Genomic DNA, 21,100 nt, shown 5'->3' with positions numbered 1-21,100 from the left:
TGTGAGATCAGACTGTAACACTGGGTGCTGTACAATGGGTGACTTCTGTTAATCACTCAGTCCAATACTGCAATGAAAAGGGCATATTCTGTCAGTGATAAATAGCTATGTCTGCTGTAAAGCATCAGCTCTGGGAAGTACCTGCAAGAACCTGCAAAAGTCAGCAGCCCATCAGGGTCTTCATAAAGATGTGATCAGGAGAGGACACAAGGTCTGTCTCAATGGGATCTCCTTTTTTGTTTGGATTGATTAACTTGGTTTCCTTTCCAGAGGCAGTAAGGACACATTTAATGCACTGGTAATATTAACTTGTTCCTAAAACCTCTCAAAACCTGCCTGTTCTATGAGAATATTGTTGCACTTTGCTATTACTTTTAAAAATGTTGCTTAAGAGAGAGATTTTGTGAAAGGTGAACCTGAAATCCTTCACTCTTCACCCTTTTACAGATGTTTGTGCAACAATCTGTGCTCAACAGTTTGAGCATGAATTTCATAAGGCTTTAGTGAAGTGAAACACAGCAAAAGGCTGAAGGTTTTCATTTGCTGTACCTTCTTTCTTCCAGTTTTTCTGTTGTCCCTGTATTTTTCCTCCTGTTGCCTGTACACTTAACCAGTTATTTTAAGGACTTTCTTTGGAAGCACTTGCTCAGAACTGGCAGTGCACTGGGAGGTATTCTGAAGGCAGTGGCACTTTGTCTTGGTCTTCAAGTTGTTCAGCTTCTCAATAATAAATGCATTCTTGAATGCTGAGGATGAAGAAGTGATAACATACAGAGTCTGGTTGTAACAGTTATATCAAAAGCCAGGATAAAATTCTGATTACTCATCCCTCTTTCCTCTCTGAATGTTCCCCTGTTTTAAATGAACCGTAACAAAACAAAATTTAAAATATTCAGCCTCAAAGCTTGTCCTATGACAAAGAATGTTCCCATGAAGAAACATTTCAGTGGGTTAAAAGCACGGGGTGGTTTGTTTTTTTTGATTCAAGGTGTGTGTTAATGAAATACAATTGTTTTCATTCAGGTAAACAAACACTAAAGATATTTGATGGAAATGACGCAGTGAAACGCAACCAATTTCGACTAATTTCAGTTCCAAGGATTGCAAAAAATGAAGAAGTTGTGGTAAGATACCCAGTGAGGGTCAGTTTTTCTGTGTGATACATGTAATTTCATATTACAATAGTAAAAAGCTAAGTTTTAGAAATGGAACTGAACAATAACAACAAAAATCTGTGAATGGGCTACAACACTGCAACATAATTTGACTTCTCCAGGTAGTGCTCCTATTTTAGAGCATCTGAGGAAACGGTGGCTTACATATCTATAGCATAATGGCAACCACAGTATCACATGTTAAACAGTCATTCTGCTTCCTGGTGTTACTCTGAAGCCTGATTTTACTGATACAAGCAATACAGGATAACCAGCTCTTTAGATCTTGCTCCTTTTCTCTAGTAGAGGTTTGGTATTTATCCTGGACAGTCACCAATATTGCACTTGAGTTAATCAGCTTTGAACACTAAAGCTTATTATAGTTATTTCCATCCCTTGGTTGTGAAAATAATCAATTATTGATCACATACTGGCCCCTCTCTAGCTTTTCCAGTGTTCCATCTGGGATGGAAAAATTACTTTGTAATAAATCAAGTGTGCTGTACTGATCTTTATTCACTGGGCTAGGCAGACACCCCATGCTGTGAGAGATAAATCCCAGAGGTGGAACAGGGTGGTTCACAATAAAATTATGCATGGTGAGGTCTCAGAGTCGTACAGACTTGGCAAAGAGGTCTGAAGAATGTATTACATCAGAATTTTGACAATATAAAGCTCTAAAGATCATTAGGATTTTTTTATCTTGATACTTTGCTCAAAATCAACCGGAGTTTTGCAAAAGGTTTGTAGTGTTCTGCATGTCAAAGATCTGTAAGAAAAACTATGTACAGGACTGAAAGCACTTTTATTTAGGAGTGCTACTTGCCTTTCAAGCACATTTTACCAGGCTGGCACTTTCAATACCAGAGAAGAAGTATACGAGTTCTTACAACTGAGCTGTATTGACTGCAGCATCTGTGCTAGCAGAGGCGCTGCCTGCATGGGCCCGTTATGGGTGTAAGATTTCTGTGTGCATCTTGCAAAGACAACCCTTCCCTTGTTTCTTCACAGGTGATGTATGGGTTCAGGGCAGTTTTGTGGCTCAGAAGCTCACTAATTTTTGGTGTCCCTTAGTGCAAGAAGACTGTGTAGGCAGAGTTGTGTTCAGTCAAGAGTAATTTACCATTTTCCCTGTGGACTAAATTTTACATGCATGAATGTAGATTTATTTGACCTGGATTTTTACATTTGGTCTTAAAATGACTATTACTTGCCAAAAATGATTGTGTTCAAATACATGGATATCTCAAGCTTTCTTTTTTCATGTTCACTGAAATTTGTTTTCAAAACTTCACTCTTGTTTTGATTTTTTTGCCATTGCTATGTATACACTCCTCTGAAGTTAGAACATGCATTCAATTTTCATTTCATAAATCAGGTATTTATAATATCTATGGCTGTATAGGTATTAATGGTGTCTTTTCAAGTGAATATTAATTCATCTTTCTGTGTTTTAGGAGGCTGCTTTGAGGGCGTACTACATAAATGATGACCAGCAGGAGTATGAGCTTCAGACCTTTACACAGCAGGTGCTGCTCTCTGATGATGTTATCAACAGGAATGATGCTGCAGAGGACAGCAACTTGGGCTCAGTATTCCGAGAATCTGTTCCTGAAGCCTGGATCATCAGAGCCAAACCAAAGGATGAAGAAGTGATCAGAATTTATCCTGCCTGGCTAAAGTGAGTATTTTCCTTCTTGATCACAAGGTTATTCTGCTTGGCTACATTTGTCCTCTGTAGTCTAACCCTGTTTGCTGTAATTATTGAAGCTGCAGAACTCTAACAGAGAGTGCCGTTTCTTTCCCTATTTCAGCATTCTTCTGTTCATTTTTCTGAATGGGTAATGTGCATAACGTTCATTTCCATGCCTGGAAACCCTTGGGTTTCTTTACATGTGTGGAACATAGAGTGCAACTTGTGCAGTTCTCTTATCATGTGTTTGGTTAGAAAGATGCAACTTTACATTTACTACATCTGCAAACAAATGATAACATACACATCACTTGAAAAATTAGTGGATTTTTTTGAAGAAATGTGATGTGGGAAGAACTACAGTGCAACTTCCCATGTGAGATGAGGAAGAAAAAAATTATATTAAGAAAAAACAGTAAAAAAAACCCAACAGCTATACAATTTACCACTGAGATAGTATGAAATTTAAGCATATTTAGTAGTGGAAATAAAATGGTCTGGACCTACTAATTTCTGAAGACTTGGGGGATAAAATTTAACCATGTGTTTATTTTGCTGTTGTAACTGCATTGACAAGTTGTATGAAAAACTTGCAGCTTATGTTTGTGATTAGGAAGAAGCTAATCTTTAGTGCTACAATTGTAATTAGCAGGTCCTTGAGATGCAAGTGTTTTCTTGTCTGTGGCGTTCATACCACATCTGCCATGAGTCTCAGTGAACAACTATCTTCAACTAATGCAAATATGTTTGAGAAAAAGCTACACTTAGTTTAAAAAGGTACACACGGGATAGATCCTAAAATAGGTTTTCTCTCCTTAGGGTGGGAATGGCATATGTTTCTCTAAGAGTAAATAAGGATAGCACTGTGCAGTCTGTGATCAAAGAAGTACTCCCATTACTTGGAAGGCAGGTAAGTGAAGATCTTAATCACATCCATATACCACCTGAGTGACCCTGAAAGTATGTATTTTTCTCTTCAGAAAAATTACAGCCCCTTAATTTGCAGTTATTACAAATGTTGTTAGCATTTGGTAGATGATCTTTTTTGACCGGCGTGCTGATAAAAGCTTAACACAATCTTCAGGGTAGGTAGGCACTGCTGACTCATATTCAACTTGCCACTGACCCAATCTCTGAGATCTCATTCCACTCCCCAGCTCTCATCCCCCAGTTTGTATTTTTAACCAGGAATTACCCCGTCCCAGCTTGAGAATCTGGCAGTAGCTCTTGCTAAAAATTTTGTATGGTTGGTGATTGCCCAGTTCTCTAGCACATCTACATCTCCCCATAAGGCTCCCTTATCTTTGAGGGTGTCCACAGTTCCTCCTAGCTTAGTATCATCAGGAAACTCACAGTGCATTTGATTTCTTCATCCAGACAATTTATAAAAACATTAAGGATCACTGCAGAAATTTTCTTCCTAACTTGGCAAGCAGCATCTCTGTAGCCCCCAAGGGATGCAAGGAAGGACTCAAGGTTGAAATGGCACCCACGTTCTTTACTGTCTGGATTGCTTCCCACATCACTGGAAAATTCTAGATACGTTTTGTATAATCTTGTAGATTATACAAAATAATCTTGTAGATTATTTTGTAGATGCTTTCCTTGAAAGATAATCTCTTTTCAATCTGCCTGTCCTTCTTAGGGTTGATGCCAAAACAGCATGACTTTCAGGAAACATGTTAGTAGACTTTGCTAGAACGCCAAGCCATTGACAGGCCCAACCTCCCCAGTGTGGAGACACAAAGCTGTAGTGTGCACATTTTAGTCAACACCTGGGGCTTGTGAGCACACCAGCAGATCAGCACAGTTCCACTGCTCCAGGGCACAGCACAGTCACAGAGAGTGACTGCTGCCCTTTGTGGTTATTCACAGGGCACATAAGAGCATGCTTGTGACTAGCTGTCTGCAGTTAGTGATGATCATACCTCTGTCTGGGTGTATCCAGCTGTGTAAAGCATGCAGCTTTTTTTGGCTACAGGATACTTCCAGGATTTGTTGTCAGTCCATTTCCTCAAGTGCTCTGGACCTTTTAACAAAATAGGAGCAACCATGTCCAAAGTTTTGTCTCATCTGAAAAAAGCAACTGACAGTTTAGTTGGAAATTCCACTAGGGAAAGATCTTCACACTTCTGTAGTTGGGCAGCTAGATATATGCTGTAAGAGACTTAATTCTTTGGCTCAGTTGCAATATCTCCAGTAGTGGTAATTTTTAAATGCTCTCGTTTCTCTGTATAAACACGAACATACAGGAAATCTCTTTTTAATATCCAGAATTTGCTTGTGCTCCAAGTTGCTTTCATCAAGTATCAGGCAAAGCACATGTATGGAGTTGAGGCTTTTAACAGCCCCATCTTGCTTTATGTGTCATGTTAATTCATGACACATAAAGCAAGATCATTTGTCTCTTGAGTCTCAAGGCCAAAATTTGAAACCCTTTCTCTGAATGTCCTTCAATGCTGAATGTTGTATATTCGCAGGGTTTCAGTTATTGTTGTAAATGGTAAAGCTCTTGGCTGTGCCAGCTCTTCTGGTCCAGCTGCAAAAGGGACTTGAGTGGTCCCTGGCAATAGCTTGGAGAAGAACTTTTGTTCCATCAGAGCTGGAGTGTCCCAGGAGGTGGGGAATGGTCAAGCCTGCTTTTGCCAAGCTAGCTCCTGGGCAGTCTTCTCCAAGAGCAGGCTCATTCCCAGTCCTGCATGCTTCCTCTGGAAGGACACTCAGGAAATACTCCGGATGAGCTAGCTGTTCATTGCTGAAGCAGGAATGGGATTAACTGTGCTGTACAGGGGTCCCTTCACAATGTGGCTGGGAGAATGCCAATGTTTTTAGGAGCGTGGGAGCATGATGCTATGAATGTGTAAAATAAAGATTATTCCTGTCTTGGAACGAGTTGGTTGGAGGAAGAACATCATGGTTGATTTTAAAAGATTTAATTTTTTTAAAATGCTTAATTTTCTGTGCTGTGTTATACACAGGACAGGATATAACACACAATAATGTAACATCTGGCAAAATTATGTCGGTCAGAAGCTGCATTTACGTGCTCTATCTTTTGGCAGACGGAGTGCCTCCAGAATTTCAAATTGGTGGAAGTGCTTATGGGCAGTAAGCAAGGTAAGTGAAGGAGCACTGGCCAAAGACACATCTGATATCTGTGAGTTTTTCCCCCCATTCTAACAGTCACAGTTCATGTTCTACAATAAAAAACACAAATGAGAATAAACTTCATGGTGATGTTGAAATACTTAATCAGAAGTGATGCTGATTCTTTTCAGTCCTGTGTGTCCTGTGGGAATAAGGTTCCCCTTCATTATTACATAAAAACTCATTTGTAGTTTCTGGTGGGTATGGATACTTTTGCTTTGTTTTGAGGAACTATGTTTAATTGACATAATTTTCTTAATTGCAGTTATTTAATAAAGATTAATTCTAAAGTTCAAATTGCTTCTTTCCTCCTGACACAGCCCCTGAAGAAGAGTAAGTTTGAGCCCTAAGACAGTCCAAGAAATATGTTTGTGTGTTAGGAAGAATAGAAATCTGCAGTTCTAGCATTGCTCAAGTGTTTTGTGATCCCGCACGAGCTAGGCTGGTGTTCTCCAAGTTAACATACCTTTGTGCTTCAGTATTTGTAAGGTTGCATGGAGAAATAAAGACCTTGAAGTAGTCTAATGCTCTGACCACAGCTGAATAAATATCTTGGTAGTTCAGATACTGTCTTGATGCTTTGCTTTATTTGCAAGCATTATTGGGAAGTTGTTTCATAAGGCTATTATAGCTTTGTGAATGTCATAATCTTGGTTGGTTTCTGGTGCTCTGTTTTAAAGGAACATTTGCAACCTTACATTCACTAGAAGTTGTTAGAATTGTTTTAATTGTTGATTAAAACAATTGTTTTAATGTTTTGATAAAACACAGAAGTTGGGTTTTGTTGTACTTGTTAGGAAATAGTTTGAAAGTCTTATGTCAAACTGTTAGATTATTACCAAAGTACTGCTTGTCTTTTGAGGGGTTCAGGCTATTTCTGCCCTTTTTTAAAGGAGGGTGGTATTTAAGAACTCTGGAAAAAGTCAAATTGTTCCAAGCACCTATGTGTTTTTATTGCTGGATAAGATGCAGCTCATGTCCGCGTGGTCCTTTATGAGAAAATTAGTTGTCTGCAGAGCTGTACTTTTCCCCTAATTTTTCTTCTTTTTGTTTTTGTGTAATTGAGCCTGATAATAATTTCCATGCTTTCTAACATGATGAATGTTCTTGCCCTCTTCAGTTCAGCGCATGGTCTTGGACAACCAGGAACCAATTCTTAACAGACTCAAGGACATAAGAAAGGTAAATCTGAAAAAGAAACATGATTTTTTTTTTGTTTTAGCAAGTATGGAGTCCCCTTTCTTACAGAAAAAGTGAGTCATTGGTTACCCCCTAAGCAGGCTCAAGGGTAGAGAAGCTAAGTGCTTGAACTGAAGTTTGTTTCTGTTTCTGATATTCTCTAGGCATAGAGGACATGATTGCTAAGTGCAGAACTATTTTGGATTTTGCCTCACAGTATCTTTTTGCCAAATGTCATATCATTTATTTTCCTTTATTTTGGTAGACTTCAATACGTCAGATGAATCAAACAAGATTTTACATTGTGGAAAACAGTAAATCCATTGTACAAGTAAATTTATTTGTTAGTGGCCTTCCACCTCAGCTTTCCCCTGAAGAATACACGAATATTCTCAAGGAAGAATTAGCTATCAAAAGTAAGTAAACAGAACAAACTTCAATAACATCAATATAATTCTAACCTCTTCTGGCCTGATGAAAAAAAATCATTCTGCCTTTTACTCTCACATGGGCTTTTTTAATAATTTTAACATGCGCACATTTGTAGGAGAGATGTGACAGCTTATTATTTACGGAATAATAATTACGTTACTCTAGTTATAAGTGACTACGCCTTTTCTTTTTTCTTGTTGTTATGTTTATATGAAAAGGCATCACTTTTTAGAAGAATTACACATACCTTAAACTGTGTAGAAAATACCTCTTGCCGTTTTTAACCTCTGACAGTTTTTGTCTGGGCTGTTCTCCATGTTAGTCATTAGCTCTGTGCCCCATCATGGAAAAAGATGTATGAGCAGTGTGTGCACCTACATATGGACAAACACTCAGGGAAAAGAATTTATTTTTCTTTTTCAAGGAAGTGCAATTGAATTTTCATAATAATACTCCTTAAACCAATACTTTCTATAAACAGTGTCAGGAATGTGTCATACTTTTTTGTTGCAGGAAACAAAGCATTTTTCCCAATTTGCTTTTATGTCACTTCAAGAGGAATTAAACTTGAAATGCCAGAAAGAATTCTTAGTCACCTTTTATGAAAATCAGTTTAGCTGTTCTTACTTGCAAAGTAAACATGAGAGGAAAAGTGTTAGCTGGAGGTTCTCCCTGTATTTGTATAACTTTTAATATTTATTTATATTATATTTATGTAACTTTTAAAAATACTTTAAATATTTACTCTAAATGTACCCAAGGTTTTATGTGTTTATATTTTTACCCTTTGCAGCAAATGTAGTATCTGTGAGTCATGTTTATCAAGCACAAGGTAAGCATTAAAATTTTTGGTCTTGCAAACAATGTCTATGTTCAAAACTGCAGTCTAATACTAGCGGCTGGAAGCTCAGAGTATGTTAATCTTACTGCATAAGCAAAAAGCCCTTCAGGTAAAATGCAACACATTGTATTTATGAAGAGCAGTGGATTAGTGTTACCTTATTAAAAAAAAGTTGAAAGGTTGGCTGCATGCCTTGTGTACCAGAAGGCAGTAATATTCCATCATAAAAATTAGTTTTGAAGTTGCACTTCAACTGAATAATCTAAAACAACAGAACTGTTAAAAAGAGTTCAAGTGAAGGATTTTTAGTCTCTTTGAGAATACTAAAATTTGGTGCTGCTTTTGGACTCACTGGGACTGCTTCATAGTTGCTGTTTCCTAGCAGTGTTAAGAGCTAGAGTTCAATAGCGGAAAGTTGAAGAAAATAAATGCATTCATCCTTTGAGCTGTTTCTTTGCTTTTGGCGTATGAATTTTATTTCAGCAAGATCGGAGAAGCCATGAGGCTTCTGACAGCTGGAGCAGCGGTGGCTCTGGGCAGCTTTAGTGCAGTGGTCAGGTGGAGATCGGCATTTGGTAAAAATTTAAAGTGTGGAATTTTTTTTTCTCCATGCTTAGGTGTCTATAGTTGAGATGTTTCACATCCTTTGGGAGGCTTATCTTCCACCTGTCTGCTAAATGGGTCTTTCTATAGCATGCTTTTGAAGACTGATGTGTGCTTCCTTTGGATTATTTGCTGTCTCCACATGACTAATTGATACTGATTGATTTTGATCTTTGCATAGGAAAAGCTGTAAAGCTTTCAGATGTACTTTCTCCTTTCCATATTTGTCAGTGGCCAATACTTGGTTTTGTGATACTCGTCCCGTGTCACAGCATCATTATACCAAATTTACATGCATGTGCTTTTTAGATGTTTCTGCTTGTATGTGATTTTTATTGCCACTTTCTTCTTATGAATGTATTTTTGTGGTTCTCATAACTTCCTAACTCTCCCATTTTGTCACAGCCAGGTTATGTTGCCAGCCTACATCTCATGTACTGTCCATTTTGCATTTTTGTCTTATCCTGCCCTGTTTTCCCCCTCACCAAATATCTTACTTTACACTAACTTGTCAATATTAATTTTGTCTTTTCTCTTTTGTCTTCCCTTGCCCAGCTTCTCCATTCAGAACCTAAGCAAACATAAAGATCTAAACTTGATTATCAGCCCAAATATTTGCTTGCAGTAATTCTTACTGAGATATTGTTAATGAACAGAACTACTGGATTTTTAATAATTGGATACCAAATGAAACCTGATACCTCTGTCACTTGTACACGATGAGAACAGAATGTTAGTAATGATGAAGAGTATTCAAATAGGCCCTACCCCTGAAGCTCAAAGGAAATCTTTAAATATGCATTAGTTCTGTGCTGCAGTTCTTGTCTTCAAGTTGCTTTGCTTTTACAAAAATCTGAGGGTAGGAAGGAAGGTTTGAAAACATAATAACACAATTCAGCTGATAACAAACGACTACAGAATAAGTTTTGCTGAATAATGGCCTCAGTAAACTGAGTAAACTTTTGCTGTAATATGAGTCTTATTTTCTAATAATAATAATAGAAAATATTAAAAGTATTTCTTTAAAAGTATTTCTGATGCCTCTTTACAGGTGCTGTTGTACTCCAAATTTCATGTTTTTCTGAAGCTGAAAGAATATATATGCTAGTTAAAGATACTGTTGTCAATGACAAGCCTCTGAATGCTGTGGTGATTCCTGCAGTTATGGTAAGAGACAGGTTTGAATTTAAAAAATGTCTTTAAAAGAAAAAAACTACTGCCTTAAAACTCTTTCTGCTAGAACTAAATGAAAATATGTTTTATTCAAATAGGCCTATAAGTAGTGTGAAAAAAAACAACCAACTTCAGAGCCTGTACTTCATGTATATGATAAATTCAGTGAGTTAAGTAATTTGTCCTGTTATTGTTCAACTGTCAATCTACAACTGCCTAACTGTACAACTATAAAGAAGAGGAAAACAAATTTTCTTTCTCTTTGTTTCTTTCAGTGATCAAAATGTTAAATGGGGTTTCAGTTTCAGCTGGTATGTCTTAAAATGCTTACAGACTTTGGTATGGGAGCTAAATGTGTTTCCTCATTAACTGTGAGGTAAAACACTTCTGCTTATTTTCACAGTGATATTATCTTCATTTCCCCCATTCTGTAGCAGAGGCAGTTTGACCTTGTTTACCCCTTGAGGATCTCAGAAGAACATAGTCTTCTGAAAGACTTAGTGCAAGAGTCCTTTCACAAATTCAGGCCTGATTCTGATTTATTCTTGTTGTTACTAATCACTTTCATGTGAATCAGTTTGTTTAATAATAGGTTTCATGTTAATAAAGTGAGTCAATGTGAGAAGAGGAAAATGATTAACTGAGTGAAGTGATATTTTTAATCAGGATTATGTAGGTTCTGTCCAAAAAAGAGTGTTGCCGTAGTTACACAACACCTCAGCAGAAAGTATCTTGCAATTACTATCTTTTTGGAACTGCATTATGGCAAGCAAAGTGTGAGTCCTGGTTTGACTTCTTGGAACATCACAGAAGGCCAAAAAAATTACATTTTTAGTGGGAATTATGAAATAGCTTTATATAGGAGGATATCAAATTCAATGGCCATAGTTGTTTATTCGCGTACCTGCTTTCACTGTTTAGAAATGAGTCCTACACTGGTCAAGACTTTCTGAAGGTAAAATTATATGGTTTTTATATGGGTAGATACTAGTGGTAGTGCTCACATGCAACTGGCAAAATCAAAAGTTTCACCCCCTCCTAAAAAACTGAGAGCCTTGTGTGTATAGGAATTACATTTTGTGAAGTTCTTAGAAATCAAGGCCCCCTTGTCCAGACTAGGTTTCAGAGTGCCTATTGTGAGAAACAGAAAGCAGGATGTATTTTTGGATAGCTGTTTTAGGTGTATTTTAGGCAAATCCATTATGAGCCTATAATTGTTGTCTGCGGTGTGAAGTTGAACATACTCCACTCTGTTGATTACATATGTCTGGTTTTCTGACACTGGATATGTTTGAAGAGAACTTCTTGATGCCAGGAGAATGTGGACATTGCTATCTCTTATCTGATGCAAGATATTTTTTAGAAACTCCAGTTCAGGGGACAGCTAGTGATTAATTTCTAATACACCAGCACAAACATTGTGTTTCCATTTCAGCATGTGTTGTTTATATTTGGTCATCTCACTGCAAGGAGCCAAGAGTTAATTTAAATGATATTTCAAGTGTAGTTTTTTGTATGATTGTCCACCCAGGCTTATGCCATTTACTAGTTACCCAGGGCAGACTAATGGGTGATCACCATCTTTACTTTGGGTAGCAGTTGAACTAGATGATCTCCCATAGTACTTTCCAACCCAGACTATCCTTTTAGCCTATGATGATAATAGTCTTTGTTTATATGTGTGTTGATTTAAACACAGTACCAGGAAATACACAGGAACTGACACAATACTAAATTTACACTATGTTTGACATTTCTTTTGTGAGTGAAATACAAAGAAGTTGGGAATGAAGGGCTAATAATTTTTCCAAATTGCCAGTTAAATTAAAGAAAAACCCAACCAACAAAAAAACAACAAACCAAAATATCCCTTCTTAAAAATTGGTAAAAGCACAGAAGTATTGGTGGTTAGCAGATTGCTAGTCTTATTTTTCTGAGGTGAGATTTGCTTACTCAGTGTTAGACATAAGGAGGAGGCATGGTTCAAGTCTAGCGTGCTCAGGTCTACCCAAGGCAATTCACCCTCTGATTTCCATTACTGAGAAGTCTGAGCGGAATCAGTTTGCATAAGCTGCTTATTAGAAAGTCAAACAGTTAGTGTTGTCAGATGTGTTGATCTGTTCTGCTGTTTCAGGCCTTTAGGAATTTAATCACTTTTTCATTTCACAGTATTCAAATAAATGAAAATACTCTCTCCACTGGAGTGTGAAAAAAAAAAGTGCAGTATATTATAAACCTGTTTAGCTGCTGTGTGTAAGGAACTTTGGGGACAGTTTGGTTTCACTCTTTGGTATCAATTCAAGGTGAAAGACATTGCAGGACTAAATCTTTCAATTCAAAACTAATTTAACAGAACTTCTTTTGCAGCACAGGCAAGCAAGGAAGTCAGCAGACAGTTGTTTAAAGCCAAAATCACCACAGTTTTTTTTGGCTTTATCAGGAATGCCTTTTACTAGTGGAGTGCCCTCTGATATACTGCATTTATATTTGTTAAGAGTAGCAGGAAAATGAGTAGAAGGTTCTCAAATAGATGAAACTTTCCATTTCATTCATTCTACTAAATCCTCACACAAATATTTACATCTTAAAAGCATCGTAGTTAAATGAGCATTTTCGCCAAAACATGAGTGGCTGCTTTTCACCCTTCTGAAAGGGTTGTTAACTTTTTCACCCTTTGCTGGAAGGGTTTTCAAGGATTGGAATGGAGTGCCCCGGGAAGCAGTGGGGTCACCAATCCCTGGAGGTGTTCAAGAAGTGACTGGACATGGCACTTAGTGCTGTGGTCTAGTCAACAAGTGGTATTCAGTCAAAGGTTGGAATTAATGATGTCTTTTTCCAACTTTTATGATTCTGTGATTCTTCCATTTCTGCAATATGCCAAAAAATAAAGAAAAGCTTATGGGTTGACCCAGCTGCTGCTCCTACTGTTGTGACACCTTGCACATAATTTCTCATCAGATAGTGGGTCCTTTCTGGCCAGGGTGGAGAAAATTTGTGCTTGAGGCATTGTGAGTCCTTGCACATGGAAGATGCTGCTGGCAGGCATTTGCAAATGTTGAGTTCTACTTGTCAGAGACATCTGCAGTTCCTGGAGTCAGCCCACCACCCAGGAAGATGTGCTGTGGTTGTCACACTGGTAGGGCTGGTGACACAGAACGCCTTGTTCTGCTTTGTTGTGAGATGGGATTACACAGTACAGTCAATGGAAAGGGGATTAGCATGGATAATAAACATCTTGCTCAGTTTAATGCCATGTTGTGCTACTCCTGACAAATTAAGCAATTCACAGTGATTGTCAGAGTGTCTAAGTCATGCAGCCTCCTTCAGCTGTCTGTAAGAAAGGAGCAATAAATTCCTTCCTGAATGCCAGCCAACACAAAACCCTTCTGCAGATTTCACTCCTCAAGCACAGTACTGAAGCCAGGGCTAAAGGGGGAAGGGAGTCCTCGGGCTGTGAGTCACATACTCTCTTCTGCCCAGTAACAAACTCACTCCTCTGTCCCCACTGGGGCTTTATTAAAGAACTTTTAAAAATTTAGCAGCATTAGAGTGCTACCCTTGTGGCTGTCTGTAATTGTAACAAAGAGTGTGCTCTTGAGAAGGCACAGCACCCTGCACTACTGTACAAACTGTTAAGACTTTTTAATTCTTACCAAAAATAATTTTCTTAAAAGCTGGTCATTATCTGGGATTTAGCAGTGTTTCTTACTCCTTTAAGCTTAATGAAGAGTTGTGATGGGAAGCAAGTTCACTGTAAGGACAAGCACTTTCTTGAAATCTTCTTTTTATTCTGGATAACTGCATCTAAATGGGTTTAGTTAGGAATTCACATTGGAAGTTACCTTAACAAAGGTGGGTTTGTAGTAGGACTATTCACTTTACACTACGTACAGATTTTTTATTAGCTCCAGGCATTCTCTGTAGCTGCTTGTGAATCTTAGTAGCATTCGGGGTGTATATTTAACTGGTTTGGGGGGTTTTAGGTATAGTATTGACACTTGATAAGAAATATAGTTGGCAATTTACAGTAAATACATATTTACAAGAATTTATGTTACTTGGGTAAGATCTTAGACAATTTTACAAAATACAGCTCTGCTTTTGAACGCCTTAGAGTGTACCATGTTTCAGAAATAGTTGTGATTCCCTTATGTTGCCTTTGAATTATTTCAGTTACTTGGTTTAAAACCCAGTGCATTAGAACGTGCCTCTAAAAGCAAGTAATATAAAACATGTGTTCAGCATGTCACTTCTAAATGTCCCAAACCAGTAATTTTAGAAACTGATTTCCTGAAGAAGAGAAGAAAATCAAATGTTCTTACATTCAAGTAAGGTATTTGTTAGACTCCAGAGCTGGGCTGGTTTCTTTGCTCTTCTTTGAAAAAGTTTTTGTCACTTCGAGCTGCAGAACTTCGTGTTATTTTCTTTTTATTTACACTGCTAGCCCTCTTTTTTTACACCCCACAAGTTTCCAGGCATTATACCAAGCCTGAGATTTCAGGTTGCTAGTTTTGTTCAGAAAGTTGAAATGGCTGGAGATAAATTTATGTACTTAAAAAGCTCTGAAGAGGAAGAAATGGGAAGTGGACAGGAGAGAGGGTAGGGCAGAGTAAAAGCTGGACAAGGAGTGCTGGAAGGGAACAATGTGCTCTGTTACCCCATGGGAGATGCTGTTTCCTTTCAGAGCTGCTCTGCCTTCTGTTACTCATGGGATTTAACGCCATGCAGCACTACAGGCCGGGCAGAGTGGCTGGAAAGCATCCCAGCACAAAAGGGGATGCTGGGGATGCTGGTCAACATCTGGCTGAACATGAGTCAGGAGTGTGCCCAGGTGGCCTTCTTGGCATCCTGGCCTGTATCAGCAATAGTGTTGCCAGCAGGACCAGGGCAGTGATTGTCCCCCTGTACCCAGCACTGGTGAGGCCACACCTTGTATGCTGTGTCCAGTTCTGGGCCCCTCACTTCAAAAAGGACATTGATGTGCTGGGGTGTGTCCAGAGAAGGGAACAAGGCTCATGAAAGGACCAGAAAACATGTCTTATGAGAACTAGCTGAAGGAGCTGGGGTTGTTTAGTGTCCAGAAGAGGAGGCTCAGGGCTGACCCCATTGCTCTCTAAAACTCCCTGAAGGGAGGGTGCAGTGAGGTGGGGGTCAGTCTCTCCTGCCAGGCCTGCAGTGAGAGGACAAGAGGAAATGGCCTCCATCTGAGATACAGGAGATTCAGATTAGATATTAGGGGGAAAAAAATATCACTATCAATGTGGTAAGGCATTGGAATAGGTTGCCCAGGAAAGTCACCATTCTTGCAGGTGTTTAAGAGGCATTTGGATCCGATGGTGATGTGGTTGAGTGGTTTACATGTTACAATGGCAGTGCTGGGTGGGTGGTTGGACTTCATGATCCTAAAGTTGTCTTCCAAGCTTGATGATTCTGTGATTATCAAAAGGCTATTCTAAGTGGGATATGGCAGATGATGGTGCAGGAACTGACAGAGTAACAAGATGGCGTTTGCTTCTGAAAACACCAGATCTCTGCTTACTCTTCCATTAATTCTTGAATGGCTCAAGGAGACGAAATCCACTTGTCTCTTTGGGATGCGTGGATCTTTGAGCTGTTGACTTAATACCTTTTGTGACAGTGGCACATTATGTTCCATAGACTTCCTTTGCTGCCTACAAATATCCTTTCCATGTGCTTAACAGAAATGAATATATTACCCTTGTTATGTGTTGGGCATGCTTTGAGTAATTGTTTCCCCCTTTCCAATAAGGCCTGAATGTAGAGGCCAAAGGTGTTTTGACTTCAGTTGTCAGTCTAGCATGAAGGTGGTTCCTTTGGAGAGAGCTGTGTGTACAGCTTTCAGCCTCTTTATTATCAACCTACTTCTTTTGTCTGCAGTGGAACCTTTCCAGTAAAATAAAGCATGAGGTTCTTTTTGCTATTTGTCCCCCAAAACAGCCCTTGTTTGGCTCATTTGTTTTTCAAGATAAATTTTCAAACTGAATGTCTTGTAGAATCTGAAGGATGAGTAAAGAAGGGATCAGTGTGTGCCTGCTTCACCAGCTTTTATACCTTAGTATAAAGTGCTTTTATACCTGCTTAGTGTTCCTCTTCTCAATGTGTTTTCTCTTTATCAAGAGATGAGTCACACTGGATGGCAGAGCACATTTCTCATGCAGTGTTAGAGGAGGAGGATTTTTATGTTTGTCAGCATCTTGACACATCTGGCAGGGTGTGACTTGCAGAGGATTAGCACCCAGCTCTTCTAAGAACAGAAAATTAGAAGAAATCTCCCAAGTACTGTGAAGACCCAAACAATCATTTGTTTGTAAAGTGCCTAAATCAGGTCACAGGTGTGGGGTGTCTCAATGTCGGACTCCATTTTTCATCCCCACAAATATAACTCATAAATTTGACCCAATTTCTCTGTTGTTCGCCTCAGATCATGGTCTCTGGTGGTTGCTCACAGGCAGCAGCTGAAAGGCTTTTTGGGTGCCGCCTCCTCCCGTCTGTAGCTGTTGGTATCTCTCCACATGCTTGCACGCTGCAGTCATGCTGCTGCCTCACCGACCCCTGAATCATTCTTGTCTAAATTGACTTATATTTAGCACTGTTGTTCTGTTCCCTGAATCCATCCGGTCAGCTGCATGACAAATTGCTGTTCCCTGAATGCTGTCCAGTTTGTAAATAACAATTACCACAACTTAGGGACCATGGCAAACATTTCTGTTTAGAGGTGCAGTTGTTGAAATGTCCAGTGGACTTTTCTGTCATGTACCTGCACCCCAGCTTTGTGTCAGGATGGATGAAAGGTGTGCTGGTGATTTCTAATCTTTCTAGAACTAGTTAGAAATAATTTTACAGAACTATTTATGGGCGGACAGGCTGAGTGAGCACTAGTCCCAAGGTGCATCTGTTGGCTGGAAATTTTGACCTCCAGTGAGGCTGCTCCTATGCAGTCCATGGAGTGCCCCAGGAAATCACACTTCTACCATGTCCAGTGGCTTCCTTTGCAGTTTCTGGAGGCTTTGATGGTCCCTTCAGCAGCAGCTTCAGTAAGTCATAAGATACTGGCACCCCTGAGTAAATCCTCATGATGGAAAAGCTTAGCTTACATATTTTTAAAAGAAGCTTTCAGCTTCTAATTTCATAGGCAGAAGTACACCACCGTCTGCCCCAAACATCTTAATTTTTAAATGCTTTGTCCTTGTAAATTGACATGCATTCTAAGTCAATCACAAAACTAAAGAAAGATTTTTCAGTTGGTTTGAGGAGAAGTTCTTGCTTTTCAGGGAAACTGTTTTAATTGTACAGAACTCTTATCCCTCACACTGTTCTTTAGCCAGGCTGTTTACTGAAAATGTGTAGGAAGGGCTACTTAAAATGCCTTTGTTTCTCATGTTGGGCTCAAATGTGTACTTGGAATCGGTTAAGGAGCCTTAAATTCATAGGGAAGTAAGATCAGCAGCTAACCTGTCCATTGGCTGGACCTTGAATCTTTTTATTTATAGAATCTGGATTTTTTAGTCGGCATCAAGGAAGCATCAGGTAGTATTTCTGAGATGCAGTATAATTTTCCTGCCTTTTCATGGCATTGACTTACCCTTTTTCTTGTCTTCTTTCAGGCTTCCAAGATACCACAGAATTGTTGCCCACTTCTTGTATTTGTGAATCCAAAAAGTGGTGGTCTAAAAGGCCGGGATCTGCTGTACAGTTTTAGAAAGTTGTTGAACCCACATCAAGTCTTTGAACTAACCAATGGGGGCCCACTGCCTGGGTAAGTCATCTTGGGGTTTTTTTGTTTGTTTTTTTTTTAAATTTACATTGTTCTGTTATTTTTTTAAAGGGTAGACACTTATTTTGAAGATCTAAATTTCTTCTGTTCTGTGCCTGAAGATCAGGGCAGTGGATCATTTCCTTCTGACTGCTCTTACTGTGAGAACATATTTAAACTTTAGGATTATCTAAAGAAAAGAGAATAGAGTAGTTCCTGATGTATATGCTTTTGTCAAATCTAGCACAGTCTGACCCTGGGAAAGTCACATGCACTTTACAGTAGCACATATTTAATAATTATTGAAAATAAATAGATTTTATAAATGAATGGAGATGGAAAGAGAAATGTAACATTTCCTGATGAGGGTGGATTTTTGCTTTTATTTCTTCTGATGTTTCATGGGAACTACCAGGAATGTATAATAAAATTTTCTATTTTGACTCTTGAAACTTGGCCGCAGTTGCAGAATTAACAGGGTTTGCCTGATCACAGCTGCAACATTTCTACAAGGAACAGAACATAATGTGCTTGTAGGAAGACAGGAACTGATGACTTGATTTAATGAACCCCACTTTGTTACAGCTTCATAAAACTGAAAGCTGTAGCCTATTCCTCATTCCTTCACTACTACTTAACAAAGAACTTGTCATGACAAGATCTTCAAAACAAAAGCTTTGTGGGAAAAATGCAGCTTATGTAGGAGACAAGATAAACAAGATACACAAACTAATTTTTCTGTCAGAGCTGTATAATTCTGTTTTCTTTTTAATGCACTTTAAGCAACTTCAGTAACCAGTTCCTTTTGTTTTGGCTTTGGAATCTTTCTGTAGCTTTATGGCAAAATGCTCCCACTTGTTCATTGCTTCTTGTGCAATGGGAAATAACAATTATTTTCCATGATATGTTGCTATGTAGGATGAAAAGCCACAAAAGGTAAGCATCACCAGGAAAACAGTACTATTAAGAAGAAAATGTACTGTGATACCTATGACTAAGTACAAAAACACCACCCATAATCAACATCTCCTCTAGGATTTAGAGATTTACAGATGTTCACATTGAAATTACGACTAGTTAGGTCTCTGTGCCCTTGAAAAAGGAAGTGATTAACCATTTAGTTCTGTCTGTGAAGAATTTTAGAGGAATATGGTTTTTCACTCCTTTTAAAATCATCTTTATCTACAACTTCATATTTTTCTATTAATTTTGCTGAATTTGATCCAGAATCTGATGGTAAAGGGGCATGAACAGAAATCAAATAATACTGTGTTATTTTAAATAGCATATTGGGACTTTGCATTTCCTATATTCCATTGTAACTTTTCTTTTCCCCTGTGCTTCGCTTCACGATGGAGGTTTCACACGTTCTCCAAAGTGCCCTCCTTCCGAGTGCTGGTGTGCGGAGGGGATGGCACCGTTGGCTGGGTCCTTGGTGCCCTCGAGGAGATCAGGCACAAGCTGGTGTGCTCAGAGCCCTCAGTTGCCATCTTACCTTTAGGAACAGGTGAGAATCACAGCAAGAACAGAAGCTGAGCACAGAAGCCCTCTGGAAGGTTTTATCTTTATCAGTCCAACACAGGACTTGGTTTTGCAGCTGAGATGCCACAAGATTGAGTTCAGGCTGGTGCTGGAAAGTAAACCACAGTATCAGCTTTTCAAGGAAATGACAGTCAGTTATTCTGACAGTCAGAAAAACAGCATCAGGAGAAACAAGCAGCAGGAGTGTTGATATGTGTGTGGGTGAGTGGGCAGGAGTTGGGAGGGCAAATATCCTCCTCCTGACAAACACAGGTGCATCAGCCGTTGCTGTAGACAGCAAACTTACTTGCTTCCTAGCGTCTCAACTCCACAACAGGTTTTTTTCTACCACTTTTTGTGAAAATGCTCCAGTGTGTCTGTATGCAGTGGTAAGCACATGTGCAGACACAACACAGCTTAGATATTTTTGATTTTTTTTTTTTTTTTTTGGTGCTAGTTAACTCTTTCTTCCAAATGAATGAGTTCTGTGACTTGATTGGAGCACCTTAGTGCAGTGTGATTTGTAAAACCGGGCTGATGCACTGATTGTGAAACAGTCACCTTTTGGTGTTCTTCACTGTTGCCCAGGTAATGACTTGGGGAGAGTCTTGCGCTGGGGAGCTGGCTACAGTGGGGAGGACCCATACTCCATTTTGGTTTCTGTGGATGAGGCAGACGATGTTCTTATGGATCGCTGGACTATCCTTTTGGATGCAGAAGAGCCAGCTGAAGGAGCAGAAAATGGCATTGCGGAACCTGAGCCTCCCAAGGTAAGCTGGGCACTGTTTGGGTGTGATTCTCAGGAACTGTTGCTCTAGTGAAAATCACAAAGAGGATGGGAATTAACATAGTTTAATTTTTACTGCTCACTTGTCTTTGTGCTTGGGCCTTACTGGGGTGTTTCCTAGTGAATACAGCACACGTCTGGACCTAGTGTTTCGGTTCTGGCAGGGCTAGTTGACTGCAGAGCATCTTTTGTCGCTGTTTAGCAAAAAGCATCTGATAGAGGATTAATTAAAATATTCACATGACGATGATGTTCCTACATGCTTCAGCTGGAAAAAAAAATTTCTCAAATAAGAAAAGGCTTTGGAAGAAATGCCAAAACATTTGTAAAACTGGAGTGTCAACCAAAAAACATTCCCTTCCCCAAGAGGCACTCTCATCTTTTCTTTCACAGTTTAAGAAATTACTAGGAGTTGCTACCATATACAGGAAGTAAATCCTTCCATCATCTTACTGCTATTGTGTTTCTGTATATGTGCCATCTGTTATTTGCTTTTTTTTTGTTTTGAGTGAAAGTCACTGTCACTTGGTTCATATGAACTTGTTTCTGTTTAGGAAAATAAAAATGTTGACTGTAAATGGTGATTTTGGAGCTCTATGTGAATTCTGTCTCTTTTCAGATGAAAGAAAGAAATTGGACAAGGGGCTTGCAAAAAAAAAAAAAAAGGCAGGAAACAGGAAATCATAACAATGGTAGCAATTGTCCAGGATTTTAGTCTGGTCACTGGAAAATCCTAGGCGTTACAAGTCCATTGGAGGATTTAAGATGCTCAGGTTCCAGCTATTTTTCACTTAGT

General features: G+C 38.9%; 1 protein-coding gene across 1 annotated transcript in view; it reads left to right on the top strand.

Moving 5' to 3' along the window:
- The window catches only part of DGKQ (diacylglycerol kinase theta), an 81,387-nt gene that overhangs the window by 50,458 nt on the left and 9,829 nt on the right, over positions 1 to 21,100 (top strand). Inside the window, exons 8-18 of the mRNA XM_066569747.1 lie at positions 1,024 to 1,124; positions 2,612 to 2,835; positions 3,667 to 3,757; positions 5,910 to 5,964; positions 7,115 to 7,176; positions 7,439 to 7,589; positions 8,399 to 8,437; positions 10,101 to 10,216; positions 17,848 to 17,999; positions 19,355 to 19,503; positions 20,106 to 20,287. Coding sequence (XP_066425844.1) covers positions 1,024 to 1,124; positions 2,612 to 2,835; positions 3,667 to 3,757; positions 5,910 to 5,964; positions 7,115 to 7,176; positions 7,439 to 7,589; positions 8,399 to 8,437; positions 10,101 to 10,216; positions 17,848 to 17,999; positions 19,355 to 19,503; positions 20,106 to 20,287 — 1,322 coding nt within the window. The remainder of the gene's footprint in view (positions 1 to 1,023; positions 1,125 to 2,611; positions 2,836 to 3,666; positions 3,758 to 5,909; positions 5,965 to 7,114; positions 7,177 to 7,438; positions 7,590 to 8,398; positions 8,438 to 10,100; positions 10,217 to 17,847; positions 18,000 to 19,354; positions 19,504 to 20,105; positions 20,288 to 21,100) is intronic.

The sequence above is a fragment of the Molothrus aeneus genome, chromosome Z, assembly GCF_037042795.1.
Source record: "Molothrus aeneus isolate 106 chromosome Z, BPBGC_Maene_1.0, whole genome shotgun sequence".
NCBI classification, from domain to species: domain Eukaryota; kingdom Metazoa; phylum Chordata; class Aves; order Passeriformes; family Icteridae; genus Molothrus; species Molothrus aeneus.
This window is presented reverse-complemented; position numbering and strand designations above follow the sequence as displayed.